The 22,994-nt window shown below is 48.2% G+C and overlaps 1 protein-coding gene and 1 non-coding gene across 2 annotated transcripts; both read left to right on the top strand.

The window, feature by feature from the left end:
* The first annotated feature begins 405 nt into the window (after nt 1-405).
* Nucleotides 406-478, top strand: TRNAR-UCU (transfer RNA arginine (anticodon UCU)). The gene has a single exon. It is a non-coding gene; the product is annotated as a tRNA-Arg (tRNA).
* A 2,840-nt stretch (nt 479-3,318) lies between these two features.
* LOC149333958 (uncharacterized) lies at nt 3,319-20,680 on the top strand. The gene is made up of 3 exons (XM_089557828.1): nt 3,319-3,610; nt 18,769-18,984; nt 20,328-20,680. Exons 1-3 carry the CDS (start codon nt 3,319-3,321, stop codon nt 20,678-20,680), a joined length of 861 nt encoding a protein of 286 aa, XP_089413954.1.
* The last annotated feature ends 2,314 nt before the right edge of the window (nt 20,681-22,994 follow it).

The following is a 22,994-nucleotide window of genomic DNA, read 5'->3' as shown; positions in this document are numbered from 1 at the left end:
GACAATCGAAAAAGGACATTGAGATCTCACCTCACAGCGTACGGTTCCTGCCTGTCATGAAAGACTTCGGGATTCCGTGCGATCTGTTAATGCTGATTAGACTTTTTAGCCTGTGAAAGAGTCGCATGATGGATCGACACGCAGAACGCTCTCGTTCATCTAAGTCTCTGTTCGGTGAACAGTGCGCCTTGCTGCGCGGGGTTTATGCTGCCCAAGACCAGCCACCTGAATGGTTGCTGATTCTTGACGCATGTGTATGTCTCCCGCAATTTGATGTGCTTATGGAGTGCAGTGTACGAAGACATGTATAAAGTCTATCTGCATCGCGGAATAGTATGCGTGCACGTAAAGCATTTGGTTGCTGAGCAGATTTGATTTGCGTGCAATGAACAAAAAAAATTAACCGTCCGCGTGGCCTAATGGATAAGGCGTCTGACTTCTGATCAGAAGATTGCAGGTTCGAGTCCTGTCGCGGACATGTGAGCCTTTTTTTTTAATTGACGCTTATTGCGTTCTTCCAAACTGTATACTGGAAAGCCTTAGCCCGGGCCGCACCCACAGCATACAAGCGACTATAGTGCCTTCTACTTTGGTTCATTCTGTACTGTGTTTGGCCTATAAGACGCAAGGAAGCCTAACTCGGCGCTACGCATGCAGTGATCGAGGAATTGCAACTGCTAAACGTCAATTCAGACGGAAGCACGCGAAAGCTGCCTATTGCAGGACGTATGCGTACCGAGTCATGGCAAAATGTTCCTTGTACGGCATGACGTGACCACTTAGAATCTTGCTATCATGCTCGTACCAAAACGGGTTGGTTGTTTTAGGGGGTTTCCGAAACAAACGCCTCCTGAGCGCAGTTAACTACCGTCCACGGCGACAATGGGTTGGAAGAGGATCTACGCGTGAGTATACGTGCTGTTAAGCATGCACTCCACCTTGTATAAGATGGTCCGTTCACTGTAGTACAGGGCGAGTAATATGATAGTCCTGGATAATCAAGAATAAAGCCGTTAAAGTACCTTTGAAGGTAGAAGGCGTAACTACCCCAGTATACGTCTCGATCTATCGGCGGCCTTCCGCGGGCTGGATCCAACTATTCCACACTGCGAAGTTTTCGTCGGAAACATCCGGCATGGCTTCGCTTGCGGGTATATAAAGATGGCTTCAAAGAAGTAAATGCGTTCGTTTTTCTTAAAGACAGCGGAAACACGAATGCTTTTTAGATAGTGTCCTCACCAGATATTACAAGCATTCTGCTTCCCTCGCACAAAACAGACACTAAATGAAAACAGGCTCGAGGTGCGACCGCCGAGTATCCTTTTGGGAATTTCGGAGATGGAGGCGCGTAGCACCGCTGTGTTTGCGAACTAAAGCTATTTCTTGTAACGTTGCTCTACACTGCCCGCTCTGAGTCACTCGCTACGTTCTCGCTGCCTCTTTCCGTCCACTACCTCTTTACCGTGCTGTTTTACAAACTTTAAAAGACAGTTACCGCGCTGTTTTGCCACCTTCTATTCCCATACTACCCAGGTACTCCCAACAATAATAATAATTACAGTTAGAGTCCAAGGAATTGCGTCAAAATGCCACTGGATAATATATTCCAACAGCTGGCGGTGTCCGGTGTTGGACCATATCCGATATCGTTGTCCACAAGCGTTTAGTATGTATTGACCGGGGCCGGCTATACAGGGGATCGTGAGTAAACCGGCTAGAATGTTGCCCTGAACTGACTTTTGAATAACGCAATACGGCACTCCTGCGAGAAGATTGTTGCAGACACGCGGAGCGTTGCCCGCAAATGCAAAACAGGAACCGCTGAAAGAAGCCGAAAGTCATACATCCAAGAGACCTTCAAATAGAATTGTAAAAAAAAAGAAAACGTGGTTTTATTCCGGTGCAGCGCGAGCGCTAACGTCAAGAAAGACGAAGCACCAGGCGCACATGCAGAGTTCACGAGCTGGTGTTCGCAAGCGCAGGTACTGCACGGCTGCCTCGAAGTCTCACACTTCTCAGGCCTGCGCCTCCATTGTAAGTCGCTTTTCCCTATTCTGAACCTCACCTCTTGCTTTTCCGCAAGCGCGGTATTTGCGTATGGCTTTTTCGCGCCATAGCACATTGCCCATGAGATCAGCCAACGCTCTCAGCTCGTTTCCCTTTTTGCGAGGGAACTGCTATCATAGAGCTGCGATCGGTCTGCGCCCCTGATTTAAGCTTAGCCTTGTTGAGAGGTATTCTGATATATCGAAGCCCCTGCATTTCACTTTTCATTTCAGGCAGTAGTGAATGAGTTCGTTTGTAGCGCTTGGCTAGAATAGCCGTGAGGCTGCAGGCTATACAGCGTGCGGTAGAGGTCTCTTAGACTTCAAGCGATATCCCCAATGAGACCGACGACGCTGGCACGGCTGAAGACGTACGGGGTAAGTGTGGCCCCAGGAAGCTGCAAATGCTTTCCACTTTAGGCATGTCGTGCTGGAACTGGCAGAAAGTGGCCGGGAGATGGCCACGAGTATCTTTAAGCTTTTTGGATGCGTCGAAAAATGCCTATAGATTTATTGGATCGCTGAATCTCGGTACCCTAAGGCAGGGACCCATGCGTAGTACGCGCCCACGTATCCCGTCTGTCAGATAAAACTTTCAGTTATGTGGTTTCTTTCAGATTATAGTCTCATCATTAGCAGACCTCGGAAAAAAATTAAACCGTGTTCCCGGTACGCTGGTCTTTAAACTGCTTAAAATGAGGCAAATAAAGGTTAGGAGATTACAGTGAAGATTCACCTGGCTTCACCAAGTAAGGAGCAGAGTTCACTGGAAATTATTTGTACGTTATAGCCGTCTGTATTTGGAAGGTAAATATTTGTAGCGCGCACAGATGCCATTGAAGCTAAGGGGCGAGTGCGAGTCAATCACGAATTTCCTATTTTGTGCGAAAACTTGGTGATCTTTGCACCTCGTGTGTTCTGCGAGCTGTACCTACACTTTCTAGTCAGACCGCGGAATTTAATGCGTGGCCCGCTTTTAACTCTTCTTTCTGTCTCGCCCTGATTTATCTGAAACAGGTCGCAAAGAATAAAAGGGAGCGCGCGGCCATTGAGGGTTATTTAAACAAATATTAAGATGGTGCCAGATGTCTTCACAGCAAGGAGATATAGGGGGGAACACTGCCTCTATCCGAATCTTCTTGCGACTGTTGCCACCGGCGTAATGTCTTTGAACGAAAGCCTGGTTCCCTCTCCGTCCACCCATCCAGCTCTCCACTCGTCCCAGCGGAGGCACCGGACGACATTTTGCTGCCGGCGTCACGAGCTCGTCGCCATGGAGCGCGTCCTCCAGTTCTCGGTGCTGGTCTGGAAGAACCTGTACCTGCGGCGGCTCCGGGTGCGCCCCCTGGCCTTCGTGTTCGAGGTGTGCATGGTGTCCTTGCCCTTCCTGAAGATCCAGCATGAGCGTGGCCGGGTGGGCAGCGAAGCCGTCGTCAGCAGCATCATATACCCCGTGTATACGCCGGACTTGGGGGACATAAAGGTGGACACCATCTACTACGGACCTGTGAACAACTACTCGCGCCGCATAGTCACCGACGTCCAGAGGAACCTGCCCGGAGTCCGTGAGTTGTGGAACGCCTGCTTCCCTCGCGGTTAAAGATGTTTAGTGAAACACAGAGTACTCCTTAAAAGGTAGCGTCGGTTGACGTACAAAATAAGCAGCAGGCAGCTATTCGACGACGCCACGTCCGCATTCGGGCAGCAGTTCTCAGTGCAGTTGGACAGAGAGCTCCTGGTTACTGTCCCTCGAGACTCATAATCACTCATTATGTGCCAATTTTCAATATTTTCTAGGCAGGAAAGTTGCATTGGGGCCTTTGGTGATGAAAGACACCAGTTAATCCTGTGCATCACGCATATATTGTTGGTAGTTTTTAAAAGTGAGGGTTGATACCATTCAGACAACGGTAAGACTCCTTAACTTTAAACGGGTGCGGCATCTGTGCTACGTTGCGGTACGGTTGAAGCATAGCCTTCCAAAGAATTTTGTGATTTCAGTGTCCACAGTTGTACGGACGAATATGGCTTCAGGCTTATCTAAATATGCATTTTGCCCGGAAGCTATATTTCAGTGCTTTCCAAACTGATCACTGAATAGAAATTTGCAACGTCCTGCAAGTCGCTGCACTGAAGCTCGTTTATAGTGTATACGGCGGTGTTCCAGGACACTATTTCCAGGAGTTCTGTGCTCCGAGCAGTTTGTTCAAGTAGTATTCGTTTATATTGGGCCATGACTCTTCTCTGCACCCTACCGTCTGCGTATAAGCAGGATATTTCGACCAACTTGCGGAGGCAAGAAAACGCACATAGTTCTGTGAAAAGAAAATGACGCCCCAGTTGAAGTATCTTTTTGTCGACTCACTATAGACTCCCCTGCTGGCTACAAAGTAGGCCTAAAAGCAACCTTGTACGACAGGGAAAAAGACTCCAGTGTTTGACGCATGTACTGCCAGCCTAATAATCACTCCACGGCTAACTGGCCTCATGTGTGCGTACGGTCTAGTACATTTTTCTAACGGTGTATTCTTGCAACGCAAGGTTACTCCACTTTGCTCTTTGTGCGTAACTCTTTTAATAATAACTGTGTACGCAGAGAATTTTTCGCGTGTCAGCGCCTTCGCCGTGGTATGTCCGAACCAAAAACTGCTGCGTGCACCTGGGAGCTCCAGTGAATATATCCAGGTGGCGCTGTATAGACACCTAATCTAGGGTGTCTCGATGACCAGCACCACTTTCAGGGTGAGGACACCGCTCTCGACGGAGGCATGTATTGTCCCACTCTCCCGTTCGTCTACAGTGGGGGCAATGCGGCGGCGTGCTGTTTCGGACAGGAAACTGCCTCTATCGCGTGGAATTCAGGAAATTTTTGGTATTCTGCAAAGACAGAATGGTACCAAAGATTGTTTAAACAGTGAATCTGAGTTACTATAAAGTATACCATATTTCGCGGCTAATCTGCCGAGAATGTCAGCGCCTTGTGAGCAGTCGTTACATTTTCACAACGGGCGTTGCATGCTCCAGCGTATCCTGCTGACCCGGATGCTTTGCATTTCAATACTTTGTAAACAAACAGGATTGCTTCTTTCAAGCTACATTTTCATCTTCGTCAAAGACTGTCATTGAAACAGCTTCTCGAACGCCGCGAAGTTAAGTGCGAGAGGTTTACGAGGATGAAACGTTAAAGTTGCGCATTACAACTCCGCCCCAAGCAGATAATGTTCTGGAATGCAAGCATTTCGCACGCCTTTTCCTTGCATACTTTGGAGTTCTGTTGGTTCACAACCGTCTCACCTGATTTCTCCGCACGCTTTCTCGGGCAAAGGGAAATAGCCGCTGTCCTTTTCTAGAGAGAGCAGAACACCTGGGAACGCAACAGACTCTCATAGCATGATCTCCGACTGCTGCGTCACGCTCACAACACGAGCTCACTTTAAGAAAAGAAGCGTGGCCCAATGGGCGAACTTGCGCATACTTTCGCCTTGGTTTTGCAGGTTAAGAGCATTTTTTTGTTGTTGTTTGTTGTTGTTGCGACAGAGAAGGATGAAAAGGAAAGTGCACGGGCCTGCCGACTGGCTCGAGCCGAGCCACCACCGCTGCTACGTGCAGACAGAGGAGAGTTAAAAGATGAGAGGAAAGAGTGAAAGAAGAGACGCGCGTCGCAACAACCGCGTCCGCCGAAGCGAAGACGCTGGCTGAAACAACAGATACCCTTTCCCACCGGTTCTTTCGAGCATTCCCCGCTGCTTTTCTTCTCCCGATTGGATACGCACCTTTGTGCAGCAGCCTCAGTACACATCGAACATTCTGTGCACCACGCTGTCAGAAAACGTGTTTTTTGTCCAGACCACTAGCACGTTTGCCGACGACGTAGGCCGGGAAAGCTGTAATTGTCCTGAAGTTGATTGCGGCAAGGGGAGGCGAGGATTAAATTTTGCAAGGCCACATCCAAATTTGCCAAGTGCTTCGTACAGAACCTGACAGCAAAGGCGTTTCCTAGTAAGGCACCCATATTATTTAGGCGCCCTCTTAAGCGAGTATGTGTGCTTTCGTCAAGCATTTTGTTTAATTTATTTATCTTTATGTCACGAACGCGTTCTAAGCCCCTCCTCTACTTCTTTGCGCCAGCTCACTACGAATATCCTAGCGGCGTATCTACATTGTGTGCGCCAGTTAGCAAAGTCGCGACTGCGGTACCCAAACGAAAGGAGCCTTTTTTTTTCAACCACAAAGAAAAAAGGCGCCTTTCGTTGGCGTCACGCAGCCACATCAGTAAAATTTGTCTCACGTGTTTCTGGGCAGGCAATTCGTCTCCTTTACGTTTTCTTTTTTTTTTGCCTCTCGATGACAGCTGCGCGGAGGAGAGCATATGTCTGTCCTGTTGACTCGTCCGTGTCTTTCTGCGCGCTTTACTTCAAACGCGGTTTTACAACCAGCCCAGACCCATACCTAAATAAGAGATCTATTGCTTGCCCAGCTACTGAGGGAGGCGACAAGCCAGCGTCTTTTGGAACTGCAGCAGATGGTTCCGCGGAAGCGAGGAATGCCGCCCGCGTTACTCCGCCTCTTTTTTTAGTTTTGCATGGCAGGGATAATGGGATTCAAACAAAGTGGTTATCAGAGGCTGGTTTTGTGAGGTTACTTTGTGAATGGTCGCTTTTGATGATTTTTGCTTGAAGTTTTGACAAGAAAAAATAAATGCGTCAGTTAAATTTGTCCTCGAATAAGGCGACTTAGCAACTACGAATGAGCAAAACGTCGTACCATCGTATCATCAACCTACCCGTAGTCAACACCGTTCACAGAAGAACTCAACCGTCTGCATAATTCTTTTGCGGAACAAGCAGTGGAGAAAGTATGACCAATAGGTTTCAGACATGTCAGAGCTGTATACCTCCGAGCAGTGTGGCGACGGACCGTTTAGAAGAGAAGTTTGTCATTACTGCGCAGAATTCTCCACATGTGGAACAGGAATAAGACGAAGAGGTCCCAAAGAATGTTGAAAAGGAGGGTGTTAACTACGCAGAAATAGTTATATTTGGCAGGTCATCCTCCGCGCTGGCATAGAAGTGAAAATCAGGGCCCTGTGAACACTCCTTACATACGATCAACAAATGCAGCATAATTCTACTGAATTCGGCGAACATGACACTCTAAATTAAAACTACAAATGAACACCAAATAACCGCTCTCCTTTTTCAGTGCAGCCAGGGACTGGGGATATAGCAGTCCATCATTACTTTTCGGCTTCCGTGTAGTTAGAGCGACAGCACAATGTATAATACATACTCAAAAGTGGCATAATATTATTGCTACGAGCGAAACAACCATGTACGGCATAGTTCCAGAGTAAATTTCAGGTTCTTCTTCTTCTTCTTTGCACCAGAGATGCCCCGCCAGAGACGGTTGGTAACTCGAAGACTGAAGCTTATTTCTTCGCACCAGGGGTGCCCCGTCAGAGACGGTCTCTCGAAGAGTCGAGATGCAGGGATAAAGGCAAATACTTCAAGTTTATGTACATATATTTACAATAGATACAAGTTAAGGCACTAGAGACAAATTAAACGGCAAAAAGGACAAACCAAACAAAAGGGTGGAACTGGCTAACACTAGGGGAGGCCCCTACTCGGCGTTGCCGAAGATGCGTAGCACCTGACCTCAGCGCAGAACCCCGCTTCCAGCTCCGGGGCCCGGTTTTAAAGCCGTAAAGGCCCGGCCCACATTTCGTAGCTTCCAATCATGTTGTGCTCTCAACATGATTGGTTCTTCAAGGGCATGGCCAGCCCTCCGGCCTCAACAAGGTAAAACCACCCTCTCTACCACTAAATAAACATAAAAACAAACACAAATACACATTCGTGCCAGAACGTGCGCGAATCGGTTCTGCGGGGCGGGTGGACACCCGTACTTCCCGGCGCGTTCGCGAGCGGCCGCGTTCCAAGAAAGGAGACGCTCCGCTTTGAGTGCCCTCGCGAGCGCTACCGATCCCTTACACGCCCTTCCCAAGATTCTACAAAGGGCTCAAATGTCACTTTTAGAATTACAAACAAAAGGGATCGGTGTCTGACACGAAACTACCCTTCGGGTGACATAACATAAACAAAACGTACACATTCAAATGCGCGTTTCACACCTGTAAATCCAGCGCATTCACCGAAGCCCAAGCTGTCGCGCTGCGACCAGTTGCACCAACAAAACCAAAACAAAAAAAATGCACACGGGCACAAACACAACATTAAGAAAATGCACATTTAAATACACACAGTGGCATGCCTGCCGTGCGCCGTAACACAGCGTCCAAGTTGGTGCGTTGCACCCAGTTCACCAGCATGCACACCCGCGTCCTGCTCGACACACACACCGACACTCGCAACTAGAGCGTTCAGTAGCACTCGCACGACGTCCGTAAGTGGCCACGTGAGCCTCCTTAGTCGCACCGAGCGTCCTTGTGTGCGTTCGAGCCACTACGCGTCTCAACACAATTAACGCCTAACTGCCACTCGGCTCATTAGGCTGGTGCCACAGCGGGGCAAGAACACAAAAGCTGGTGCCCTCCAGGATCAAACACATCCCGGCCCTCGATGGGTCGAAATCCCTGACCACACGACGCCCCCGAGGGCACGCTCTCTCCGGCGCGCCAGCACGGGCCGCGCCCTGCGCAAGGGGCATATCCCCTTCTCAGTCTAACCGTACCAGTGAGGCCGGTTTTACTACACTTGATCTGGCGCACTGCAGTACGGAACGAACTGTTCCACGCGCCGACTTTCAAGGTGAAAGCCACGCACCTGCCTCCTGCCACTCCGCCTCGCTTGGAGCCATTTGCACCGTTCCTGCACGGGCATGCAATGAAATTTCCGCTCCCTGCATTATAGGCACTTGCCGATTTCGTGGCATCATATAACTCCGAGGCTCCATGAGCTCCCTCGCAGTCACTTAACCCGAGCTTGCCTTGCGGCAAGTCGCCCCTTATTTCCGGGTCCTCAAACGACCTGCCCGGACACACACCGGGTGCGTTCGACAACTGTGCGACGCTCTGTCCGGTCGGCCCAGCGGGCCCACCTCCGCTCTCTGCCTCGGATGTAGAGCTGTTGTCACCAGGAACGCTACGGGGCACTTCATGCCCTATGGCCGACACAGTGTGTGTTTGCAGCAACGCCAGATTTTCACCGGTTACTAGCTCCGTGTCGGAGGTCACAATCTTAGTCATAGAGCCTGCAGGAATTATATCACTCTCCTGCTTGGTTTCGGACAATTTGGTCTCGACTGGCCCTAGACCATCAGAATTGGGCTGCTCTTTTTCTTTGCTAGCCGCCCGCAGTGGCGAAGCTGTGATCCCTTCAGAAATCTCGTTTTCGCTCTCCTCGGCATTTCCCAACAAAGAGGCGTCCGCGCATATCGGCTGATTACCTACAGCGACCTGGCTGCTCTTTCCCTGACCTGTGCATGGCAAGCATAATCCTTTGTCTTCCAGCACAGGCGGCCTCACCTCTCGGGACTCAGAGCAGTTCTCCCTGGCTGATTCAATGGCTCTCCTAGACTCCTTGATCTTAGAGATCTCGAGCTCTACCTGCTGGCGTCTGGCTTCGATTACCTTCAAGACATACTTAACTTCCTGAGGTTCTTCCTCACGAAGCAGCACCTTTCCGCCATTCACTTTCGCGAGTTGAGCCTGAAGGTCCGCTAAGCGCGCCTTCGCTAACTCAACCTGGTACCTCACATCGAGTGAGTGCCGGCATGGATAACTCTCCATACCGCCGTCTATACCACTCAACTGTCCTATCGGCTCGAACACATGCACAGGGACGCTAACAATGCGACGAAGGAAACTCGCCGTTTCGATGTGTCGATCCGCATTGCCAGCTCCTTGGCGTCGCAGTCCACCGCCACTTTCACCGGACGCTGCGATGAGCTGTCGCACGCCGCTGGTCCTGTGCACGCTGTCGTCACTTGCTGTGACCCGCCGGTGACCGTCGAGTTCACGACGCGCTGCTCTCCTTGACCAGATGCAGCCTCGCGTCGCTGGACTCCTGCCGTGGTCCTTGCGTCGTTGCCGCCGTCTCTCCGCAGGTCCTTTCTCGAACGCTGCTGTTGCCTGACCGTCGCCTTTCTTCCTGCCTTCAAGTCTTCTTCCTGCGCCGTCTTCCGATGGCCGCAGGATCCTGTCGACTGCGCCAGTAAATTTCAGGTTCTTCTTCTTCTTCTTTGCACCTGAGATGCCCCGCCAGAGACGGTTGGTAACTCGAAGACTGAAGCTTATTTCTTCGCACCAGGGGTGCCCCGTCAGAGACGGTCTCTCGAAGAGTCGAGATGCAGGGATAAAGGCAAATACTTCAAGTTTATGTACATATATTTACAATAGATACAAGTTAAGGCACTAGAGACAAATTAAACGGCAAAAAGGACAAACCAAACAAAAGGGTGGAACTGGCTAACACTAGGGGAGGCCCCTACTCGGCGTTGCCGAAGATGCGTAGCACCTGACCTTAGCGCAGAACCCCGCTTCCAGCTCCGGGGCCCGGTTTTAAAGCCCTAAAGGCCCGGCCCACATTTCGTAGCTTCCAATCATGTTGTGCTCTCAACATGATTGGTTCTTCAAGGGCATGGCCAGCCCTCCGGCCTCAACAAGGTAAAACCACCCTCTCTACCACTAAATAAACATAAAAACAAACACAAATACACATTCGTGCCAGAACGTGCGCGAATCGGTTCTGCGGGGCGGGTGGACACCCGTACTTCCCGGCGCGTTCGCGAGCGGCCGCGTTCCAAGAAAGGAGACGCTCCGCTTTGAGTGCCCTCGCGAACGCTACCGATCCCTTACATCCAGTTTAGTCGCATTATTCCAGTCGCCACGCAACCGCATACGAACCACGCCATACGAATACCGCTCTGTATGCGACCGCGCATTCTTTCCTTCCTCCATGCGACCGCGGGACCCAACATGCCGCTGCAAGGGGGAACGGCGGTGTCCCCACCCTGAAAGCGGGGGCACGCGAGGACATCAAGGCAACTTGACCTAACCTTGGCGGCATGTTTTCTTCTCTATAATGATGCAGAAGACATTATTATGCATGAATCACTATGTGGTATTCGCCTACGACCACTAAATAATTTATAATCGAATTTTCTCGTGCTGTTTCGGTTTCGATTTCAACGGCCGAATAATAATAATAATAATAATAATAATAATAATAATAATAATACTTTATTGCGCCAAATATTTAAAAAAATGTACAGAAATCCGGCCTGCCAAAGCCTCATAGGGCTTGAGCGGCAGAGCCCGACAGGCAGCGGAACCGCGCAGACATACACACAGGCAAAAAAAAAACACATTCAAAATAACGGACAACAAATTAGTATGACGGTGAGAACAAAATAGACACAAGACTCATGTTACATGAAGGAAAAAAAAATCCTCATCAGATTAAATCGCAAGGAAGAAAAACCAAAGTGGCATGATAATACCTCAGATCAGTGCAATAAATACAGCAGTAACCAATGAAATCACAAGATTTACTTGACGGGTAGTAAAGCACATGCATGATGTCGTAAACCCTCTAATTAATGTATCGCAGCATCTTTTTTATTTGTATTTAGTTTTTGCCCGGCGAACACTTGGAGGTAACCTGTTAAAGTGAAAGGGAACGTAATAATCTCTTAAACGCCTTCCATATCTTGTAGACCGTCGGGGAATACAAAAAGGTTCCTTCGGTCGAAGAGACCGTGTGGGAACATACGGAATCTTATAGTCACTAAGCCAAAAATGTTTCAGGACGATCGTTTCCATCAAAAGGCGATCAAAATCAGGTAGAGAAAATACCTTAAAGAGATCAGAATTGGAGGGAAGGCCTAAATCATAGCCGATATTTTTTAATAAAGATCGTAGGAGAGAATTAATCCTGCACTTCCAGCGAACTGCACAGTGACCATAAATCGTTATGCCATAGCGCAGTATGCTATAAAGAAGGGCGTTTACGATAACTTTGCGTATTGAAAGCGGCATGTAGTACCTGATGTAAAGCACACAGGAGACGGTTCGGAGCTTTTTACAAACGTGGGACAAGTGATCATTCCATGAAAGAGCACTGTCAAAGTATAATCCTAGGTATTTCACTGTATTTGTATAGCTCAAGGGTACACATTGACATTGGGAACAATCAGATCCGTGCAAGAAAAGGTGATGGTTTAAATCTACCTTCTTCATCGGGCTGTGAAAGCATATAAGCTGAGTCTTAGAGCTGTTAACTTTAATTAGGTTGTTTGAGAACCAGTCCATAGAAATTATTGCTGCAGCTTGAAGAGAAGAAATTGAGTCAGAGTAGTTCGGTGACTGGGTTACAAGTACAGTATCGTCAGCGTACTGGTACAGGCCTACAGGAACAAAGTTTGAAAGGTCATTCACGTAGACGTTAAATAACAGGGGACTAATTATAGAACCTTGCGGGACGCCAGCTTTAATTAACAAAGAAGCGCTCTTTGCCCGGCCAATGGAGATATATTGCGTTCTCTGCAGTAAAAAATTTTCCAACAGCGAAAGAAACGCTCCACGGAAGCCTAACTTGGACAGTTTACACAATAACACACTGTGACACACGCTGTCAAAAGCCTTGCTGACATCCAGAAACAGTGCACACACCACTTGGTTACGTTCAAAAGATCGATTTAACATGTCAGAAAAATCCTCCAAAAGCATTTCCGTCCCTTTACCATGTACAAAACCATATTGACACGGTGACAGGATCTTGTGCTTATCTAAAAAACTTGTCATTGTAAACAGCAGATGTTTTTCTAATATTTGAGTCAAACAGGGCAAGACTGAAATAGGACGATAATTCTCATACCTATTACGTGCACCACCTTTGTGAATTGGGGTAACTATAGCCGCTTTCATGTTCACCGGGATCATGCCGCTTGAGATAATGCTGTTGAACAGCGACAGCAACACACCTTTAAGTATGTCGAACAAGGTTCGCAAATCATCAACTGAAATGCCATCTATTCCCACAGATCTATTGCGTTTAAGACCAAAAATAATTGAACAGAGGTCATCCTCACTTAGCAAATGTAGGTGTGCAGATTCAACTGGGCTGTTCTTCAGAGTACAAAATAAGGGATTCTGTTGCGCACTGCCCGAAACTTGCGAGAAGAACCTGTTGAATTCATTAGCTATTTTTTCTTCATCAGTGCCGAAATACGACACAAAATCATTGCCATCATTGCCACGCCTTTTGACACCTCGTAGATTGTTAATCAAAGACCACGTTTTTCTAGTATCAGAGCCTGCATTCTTGAACTTGTTACGAAAATGTACTCTTTTAGCCTGACGAATCATTGCGTTTACTTTATTTCTTGCAACCTTATACTTGGACCGTAGCAGGATAGATGCAGGTGCCCTTTTCGACTGGGCCCAGAGCAAATCTTTTTTTTTATAGCTGATAGTATATTTAAGGTCATCCATGAGTTTTCTTTATTGCGCTGCCTGATTTCAACCACGCGAGTAGCCGCTTTCTTAAACTCTTGTAATAGCTCAACAAGCTTATCATAAATGTCTTTCGGGGGCACGTTTTCCAAGAACACTTCCCAATCGTATTCCGATGCCAGTCGGTAAAAGATTTTGGGACCGCAGATGGAAATTTCTTTTTTACCACTATCTGCTGTTGGAGGGTTCGATTTCCGGGCTAAAGAACAACAGACAAAGTAGTGGTCTGACAGCTTTGCTTCGACGATAGCAGATTGTAGGGCACAATTCGGAGCTCTTATATTTATGTGGTCGATGCAAGAGACGACAAGTTGCCCTGACAGAAATTCTTCTCGCGTAGCTTTCTGGATAGTTGGTTGCAGTCCCCATTTTGATAACAGGTCAAGATAATCTGAGACCAGAGCCCTAGAAGGGCGAAAGGTATCTATGTTAACATCGCCTATAACACAGATATAATCTTCATACGAGTGGGCTGAGAGGGCGTTGTCAAGTTCGGCCAAAAAGAGCCTGCCATTGAAGCAGGGGGGTCGGTATACTGAAAAGAGTATCAGAGAGAGAGCTGGCGTGCTCAAACGCAATGCTACTACTTCTGCTTGCTGGAAGTCAAAATTTAGCTCTGTGACAGTCCAACTGTCTCTCACAAAAACTGCGACGCCACCCCCTTTTCTAGCAGGTCGGGTACAGAAAATTGCTTGGTAACCTGGTATTCCATACTGATTGAAAATATCGGCTGAAATATTGATTTCCGTCAGTACAAATACGTCAAATGTAGAACGAGAAGGTGAAGTTAGTGCCATGAATTCATCCCAGTGCTTTCGGATACTGCGGATATTAACGTGCGTCGCGCAAAAAGCAGGTTGTGCGTCACTTGCGAAAAATTTTGTTACTTCGGAAAATGTTGTACATGCAAGGGATTCGAGATCACCCATGCTCAGCAGATCTTATCCAGGTCAGACATCTTCTCAATGCGGATAACAGTCTTGACTTCTTCTGATTTCTTGGCCAGAACTTTGCCGTTACGTGTCCAAACAAATTTGTACTGCTTTTCTTTTCCCTTAGACCTGGCCAATCGGAAAAGCTCCTTGTTTGTCCGTGTCAAATTTTCGTTGAAATACAGCCGAGGGTGAGACTCATCCGTAGGTAAATCGCGAAGCTTTTTCCGTAGAGCAAGCCATACTTCTTTAGACGCCACGTCACGCATCTGAACAAGGATAGGGGGAGACGAACTGTCCTTTTTCGGCAGTCTGTGTATTGAAGCGACTGTATTCGCTTCAAATTCTGGAAACTCTAGTGTCTGAGCTAGATCGCCCATGAAAGAAACCAAATTCTCATTAGGGTTGGTTGGGAGGCCATGTATTTCAAAGTTGCATCGCCTGCTGTACTGTTCAAGATCATTAACTGCGCACCTTGATTGATCCAGCAGCTCAGCTTGAGCGACAACAGTCTCAGAAAGTGATTCCACTCGGGCATGTAGCTGGGTTAACTCAGCTTGGTTCGCTTCTAGGGTAGACATGACAGAGTCATATTTATTAGAAAGGAACTCAATTGACGTTTGGATTTCAGTGACGATTTCAGCCACCTTTTCACCTGTTGCCTTAAATTGGAGCAGCTCCTCCACTTTAGTTGTGAGAGCTTCAACCGTAACTCTCAGTTGGTCAAGTTTGCTGTTAACTGCAGAGAATTCATGACCAAAAGAAACGTCACTATCATCTGAGTCTGAGTGATTGCTTGCACTGGATTCGCATGATGGGCATGTCCAGGTTTCACGCTTAGCAGTCGACATTTTTGAAAAAGCATTTTTCGTGATAGCAGAACAGCTCTTTCCAAAGTGGTAGCTACTTTTGCAACGAGAACAAGTCAAACACTTTCCGTCCATGGGTTTGGAACAAGCAGAGCATGTAACAGGCATTTTTGCAGTCAGCGGCGAAAAAAATATACAATATATCCAGTTTCAGCAATTGGCAAATCAAACTCACCTGCCAAGAGCGAGAAGCAGGGTTAGACAAAGAAGCGGATTGCCGCTGACTGCGATGATCCCTGGGTGTTGACGGTTTATATAGCTGTTGGCAGACACCACGTGATCCTCCACCCGGCTTCTTGCATCCGGGTACTTTGGGCTTGTCGGCTGCACGTGGATGATAACCGACCAGGTGGACGCATGCGCAACGGGACAGTCCTAGTGGCAGCGTCCGAGATCGCCGTGCGGGCGCAGCCGCCCCTTGAAGATCGCGGTACACCTGATCGGCCTGCCAAGAGCGAGAAGCAGGGTTAGACAAAGAAGCGGATTGCCGCTGACTGCCAAGATGGCCAAGATGCCACGATGGCTGTGACGTCCAAGATGCCAAGATGCCATGATGGCTGTGACGTCAAAGAGAGGTTATAGGTCACGTGAGGCATGAAAACGCTGCGATATAATCGCTCTTTCATCGTTTTAGTTCACTACAGTGCTAAAGCCAGCCTTCCTCAAGAGCCGGAATACGAACGAATGTAGAAGAACCGATTATATCGCAGTTTTTCATGCCTCATGTGACCTGTAAACGCTCTTTGACGTCACACTCATTGTTTGGCTGTTGAAACTGAAACTGGCCAGCACTAGAATGAAATTTTATTTTAAATTATGTAGTGGTTGTAGAAGGACACCACGTGGTAGTCCGTCTATAACAATGCCTTACGCCTCATTACAAAGAAGAAAACGCGTACCCAAAAGTTAGGTGTCTATACTCATTTAATGACCACTAGACACAGCTGCTTTTGCTAATGTTCCTGCGGTGATCGTGCGATGAGGATGAGCTCAAAACGAAAAGGGTAGAGTCACCAGTAAAAACGATAAGCACAAGTGACCGACGAGCGGTAGAGCGGAAAAAAGGCAAAAAAAAAGATTCCTTGCAGGCGACGACTTTCTGCTGAACCTACCGCACGACTGAGGATTGGGGATAGCTTTCTATTCTCGTTATTGGAGTTTTCGTGAACAGCAGCACCGCGAGAGATTACTTGACATCCTTGACTGAACACTTGTCTTAATCTTTTTTTTTTTTACTTGTGACTGTACATACACATGTGCAATGCCGCTTCTTCGTTCATTTCATCTTTTTTCTCCTCCTTGTGCTTATTCCTTTTTTTCACGAAGGCGCTTCATTTAGAAGCCTTTTCTTTCGTTACAATCTACAAGCCTAATAATGGAATGATTACTCATTAGCGTCCACCCTAGAGCAACCACACGGCGATAAAGAGAAGCTATAGAGATTCCACAGTACCTTTGTAGTTGAAGAAAAATTCGTCCTGATCCAAAGTTCGAAACCGGGACGGCCGCCTCGCCGTGGTAGTCGCCCTACCAACGTAGTTATACCGGGAGTGCTAACATAAGGTACTGCTATAGCGAAATGCTCAACAACTCGAAGTGGGAACTGTGTTAGTTCTAGGTTAAGGGGAATCGCCCAATGTGAATGAGTCGTGAACTATACGAAGTTCATATAGAAGTTGTATAGCTCTTCTTTGTAGCCGCGTGGATGCGCTTAGGCGGATGCTAATGCGCAGTTACTGCCTTATTAGAAATCTACTCGCCCCGCCGCGGTGGCTCAGTTGTTATGGTGCTCGGCTTCTGACCCGAAAGACGCAGGCGAAAGACGCATCGCTTTTCGTTGGAGATGAAACTCTTCCCCGGTCTCTCCGCGTTTCCACTTTCCTCCGCTTCCCTTTCTGTGGTCCTTCGTTTTATTTGCGCCGTTTCGTTCTTTCAAGGTGAAACAGTACTCATGTTCTGTGCGATGTCAGAGCACGTTAAAGAACCCCAGGTGGACGAAATGATGCGCAGCCGTTCACTATGGAGTCCCTCACAGCCCGAGTTGTTTTAAGTAAAAGTGAGTGTGCGATGTGCGCGCGGGAAAGCCGTGTAACGTGGAACTTTAGTGACACGAGTGCACGGTAAACTCGGCGCTACGAACTCCAAGAATGTGTGGGAGAACTTTGGCGGGCTTCCCGCATGTGCGTTTTTTGTTGTCTTCGGCGACTGTGGTCGCTTTTTATGTTTTTTAGAGGGACAGCAGTCCTTTAGACCACTGTCCAATGAGCTTCTCTCAAGTGCTTTGAGATGTTACGAGGGGCGTTCAATAAAGATTTCCCCTGACTCACTTCTATTTACTGCAGGATGCTGAAACTGCGCATGTGTAACGACTTAAGTTACTATATAGGTCACGTGCCAATGTGAAACTCTGCACTAATAATGGGCTTTCTTTTACAGGTGCTGAAGTGGTGTGAGGTGTGATAATTAGATGCAGTGGAATGCAGATCAGTCAAGCTCCTGTACTTGAAAGGCCGCACTCCATAGGAGACGTTCGATGAGATAAAAAAGTTTTATGGGGAGGATTCCGCATCAGATGATGTAGGGAAGAACTGGCATCGTCAAGTGAAATGTTGTCGCAGGATCTTTTGACCACGTGCCATGGAAACCAGGAGGACTTTTTAAACAGACTGATAACCGAGGATGAAAGCTGGGTACATCACTGTGGTCCGGAGACTGAACTCTATTCCTTGCAATGGAAGCACTTGGACTCACCGCCTCCAAAGAAGGCACGCGCCCAGCCCTCGGCGGGCAAGGTCATGCTCACAGTCTTTTGAGACCAGCACGGAGTAGTCTTGATGGACTTCCTAGAAAAGGTGCCACGATTACTGGGGCATACTATGCTTCACTGCTGCGGAAATTGCAGGAGGCCATCAAAAGCAAGAGACGTGGCATGCTCACCAAAAGTGCCCGCCTTCTGCAAGACAATGCCCCAGTTCACAACTCACATGTTGCCCAGGTGGAAGCACGCTGCTGCGGCTTTGAAATTCTGCAGCATCCCCCTTATTCACCCGACCTCGCACCATCGGACTTTCACCTCTTTCCAACAATCAAGTCATATTTGAAAGGAAAGCATTTTTTAGATGATGAGACTCTGATTTCCGAAGTCACAACATGGCTTTTGGAGCAACCTGTCGACTTCTACAAACGAGGTGTTTACAGTTGTATAAAAAAATGGGAGAAATGTGTGTCCCTGGGTGGCACCTATGTAGAGAAGGGCTAATAAATCTGCAAAGTTTCGTTGCTCTCCGTCCAGAGGCAGTGGGTCAGGGGAAATCTTTATTGAACGCCCCTCGTAAACCCCATAAACTAGCCTAAACTACAAATATACTCCACCACGGGGGATTTCCCTAACCGTTGAACCAGATCCAGAAGTGTGACCAGAGACCATTTCTACCTTTCACCTGCAGCGTTGAAGCCGAGCCAGGACGAGTTATCCATGACGCGGCTTCTCTTCTCGAAGAACGTGACGCCCAATGCGTTGGGGATATTCTTCGAGACCACGTCGCTGGGTGAAGACATACCCCATGACCTGTCGTACACCATCGTCTTCTCGAGCGGCGCCTACGAGATTACCAAGGACCGCAAGGAGACCACGGAGAACGGGCCCTCGCAGCGCGAAGACCGTGAGTCACCGGTCGCCCATAGCGTTAAGAGGAGAAAGTCACCACGAACGGCCACATTTCTCAAGAAACGAAATATCTTACATCTTTGCACCGCGCAACTGAGTACAAGACATACTAGCTTGAAAGGGACCGCCGTTATTAAACGTGGCCAGGTTTAGACCGATATAAAGTTTAACGTCAACGCACATCCTGGACACTAACGCTGCAAACGCCTCTTGAGAACGTAGGGGATCTCGAGGCGATAATAAGCGCAAAATGCTGTTCCCTGACCTGGCTTTATTCATTGATGTTGGCCTAAACTTCTGGTGCGGTACATGACTGGTGTCACGTGACCAGGGTCACGTGATGAGCACGAAGTAGATTTAAACAAACGAAAATTATTCTTACGAAGGGTTCCTGAGCCGCGGCCGCCGCACTACTTAAGCGAGGTCGGAAACTACATAAAAGTAATTAATATGAATGGTGTCCCGGATAACATCATTCCTGATTAAAAACAAGTCTGATACAGTTAGCGGTAATGAGGCTTAACCTAGTAGTTTTCAGCCGCGTGCAATGCTCACAGACATATATGCTGTAATCCATATTAATACGTGAGCATTAGAGAAGCGACTACGGGAAAAGGCGTCCATCAATTGAGGCCGTCGACGAGCTATGAAAGAACTCATAATCTGTAGGTTGGGAACCGAGCACGCATCCCGCTAAGGAACTTTAGAGAAGATGACATGAGAAGATCTTATACCGACGATTAAGCGCAGTTATTAGTGATATTTCATGGCTTAGCCAAAAATTTCCTTCACTAGGCCCCCAAAGCCCATTTTCTGGCACTTTTCCCCTGCACCAATTTGCAAAGTCCCGCAATTCAGAAAATAACGACAACCTTTAGGCTCTTTATTTTAACTCAGAACCGATGAAGAATTTCTTTTCGCCAGATTATACCGCGAAAATCCCCCAAAATAAAGGGAAAACTTGAGATGACACAAGCTACGCCTTACGGGCGTAATGCGGCAGTAATAATGGGTCCTTTTGCGTATTACTTCTTAGGCAGGGATATTGTTCTTTTTTTAACCATCACATATTAACCAACCCTTAAGCGCACAATGCGAAAGCGTTCCCCCGCGTTCAAGCACTCCTTTTTTGTCGCTCAGGTTCTGCCTACATTCTCTCGTATCCGGACTTCGTCATTTTCCTTCGTGTTGTTCTCAGTAGGTGTTCCTACGCGCCTCGGCGAAACGAAGCTAAATCCTTTGGTAACAGAGGCAATATCGCATCAGTTGCCGTGAGGCTCTGGCAGCCAGAGGCGCCAAGCGCATGACAGCGGCGCGCGCGTCTTCTCGTCCCTACAGCGATGGCGGTCCGCGTGGCGGCCGTGCAGGCGGCGGTGGACATGGCGCACATCAACGTGCTGCGGCAGCGGCGCGCCACCAACAGCAGCCGCAGCCTGGAGGAGCTGGCGGTCAAGCTGCGCCAGTTCCCCTACCCGACGTACCACGAGGACACCGACAACACCATGTACCTGGTGGGCATGCGCTTCGGCGCCGCCTTCGCCTGGCCCTTCTGCATGGTCATCGCGCGCGCCATCGAGGAGCGACAGATCGGAATGCAGGCGAGTCCCTGCAGAGCTGCCGCGCTATGGACAGCTCTTCCTGGGGTGGTTCTTCGACGGACCATAGATACGAAACAGCCACTGATGGCGTAGATAAGAACGCTTGCTCTATGAATGAGGCCTTGAAGTAGAAATGTTATAGCGCAAACAAAGACACGGACAAGAGAGACGAAACACACACACAAGCGCTTGTGTGTGTGTTTCGTCTCTCTTGTCCGTGTCTTTGTTTGCTCTATAACATTTCTACTTCAAGATGAACTACCAACTCGCCCAACAGGAAGTTTTAATGAACGAGGCCGGAAGGAAAAGCGCGTGCACATGAAGGATAATGCGCGAAAATGTTCATTTGTAAACATGCGTACAGCACATAAGAGCGAAGTGAAACAGAGCGCTTTAGGAACCTGTCAGTTGCTGAACTCATATTTAGACAATCTAGCCCGAATGTGACAGATCTGGCGCAGCGTGATGGATGTCACGCAGCGAATCGATGTCCTGCATTGTGCACGCTATTCACTATACTACATCTCATAAGTCGTTTGCAGCGTCGTGAAGGGCACGGCGATTTGAGTCAATTAGAACGGCGTGTGCGGCAAAATGTGTTCCTCCGTCCCCTCCCGACTCCACGACTGGTGGCTCCATCTGTGGGAAGGAAAGAGCATTACTTTCCAGCTGCGGCGCGCAGGAGACTGCTGTCTCTGCGGACTCCATGTTTACGAATGGAGAAGCACTACTTTACAGCACGCCTACGCAATGCCATGTTTGTGCGAACTTTTTCTGCTAATTTAAGTAGACAATGAACCTCTCGCCGTATTTAGAAGGCGCTATCCTTTTCAATTACTGCATGAATTGTTTGAAAAATAGTCAGCGCTGCTCAAATTTTTTTAGGCACTATTTGGTGTCTTCCTTGGCCCTGATTAAACGAGAGGGCTTTACCTTTCACAAGCTGCAAAAAACTTGTCAGATGGAGTATAGTTCCGAGTCTTAGTGCATTTCTGCTGGCAGGCAAGAGAATAAGTAGGCTTGTTAAAGAATAGGGTCTTAGACGGCAACGCCATAAGGCTATTGAAGGTACGCAATCGGTTCAAAGAAAACGGAGCAAGACGTGAACAACAAATAGCTGCTGGACGGCCCCGAGAGCGGGGCTCCCTGTTCCAGGGACGTTGTTGTGAGGAATGCAGTGCAGTCCAGCAGAAAATCCTCCAGCAGAAAGTCCAGCAGAAGGAATGCCTTTTAATATGCGTGCTAAGTGCGTTCTAGCAGAAAATGAAATTGACGGAGGGGCTTTTGGGAAACTGCCGAGAATTTCAGTGGCCTGTTTTATCTTCAACTATGTACTCTTTGTGCACAGCAACACAACAAGGACAGCCAAGGCAAGACAATATCAATTCTTCTATCTTTGACTGTCCATCTAGGTCTATTCTGCTGAACGCAATAAGTATGCATAGCTTAGGACTTTAAAGTTCTGTATTGTTTATGAGTGTTTAACGGCCCAAAGCGACTCAGGCTATAAGAGATGCCGTAGTGAAGGGCTCCGGAAATTTTGGCCCCATAGAGTTATTAACGTGCACTGACATCGTACAATACACGGGCCTCTAAAATTTCGCCTCCATCGAAATTCGACCGGCGTGGCCGGGATCGAACCTGCGTCTTTCGGGTCAGCAGCTGAGTGCCATAACTAATGAGCCACCGCGGCTGCTTGTTAAGTTGTAGGCTAGTTAGTGAGGCATAAAAACCGGAACACACACGGTACGAAGGCAGGCGACAATACAGGGCGGTACTTGCAACTGAAAATTGAAATGCTGCCCCCTGTGTTGTCGCCAGCCTCCGTCCCGTGTGGGTTGCGGTTTCAGTAGTTAAGTATGCATAGGTTGCCCCCAAAGGTTTGCAAAACTGGGAAGCCTAGAACTCATGGCATTGAGGGATGCAATGCGGAGCCTAAACAGGGATTTCAAAAGGACGCCCGGGCACTCCTAGCGCTATACGCTTAAGAGCAGTGCTTAAAGTCCTGGAGGGGGGGGGGGGGGGGGGGGGGGGGGGGGGTGTCTCGGGAGTTTTCAGGGCCACCCACCAGTATTGACAAAGGATCTGAGAGCTCCCGTAGTAGAATGCATAGGGACGGCATGAATCCGAAGCAGGCATACATTTTTTATTCTTTCTGTCAATGGCGGTCGGAACCTTTCTTCTCTACAGTTTCGAAAATTTCAGAGTGGTTTTTAGTATGAATCATTAACATTTTTTTTCTGAAACCCGAGAAGAAGAAAAATAAAACGTCGGCAGGACTACACGCAGGCTAGAAGAAAGACAAACACGTGCCATCATACCGCGGCTCAGCCAAGGCTACACAACAACGAGCAACGTGGCAGAGCGTGGGGATCGTTTGCTTCAGGTCACAAACTGAGCAGCCAAC

Source organism: Amblyomma mixtum, chromosome 8 (genome assembly GCF_055824585.1).
Source record: "Amblyomma mixtum isolate Tamu chromosome 8, ASM5582458v1, whole genome shotgun sequence".
Classification (NCBI taxonomy): Eukaryota; Metazoa; Arthropoda; class Arachnida; order Ixodida; family Ixodidae; genus Amblyomma; species Amblyomma mixtum.
This window is presented reverse-complemented; position numbering and strand designations above follow the sequence as displayed.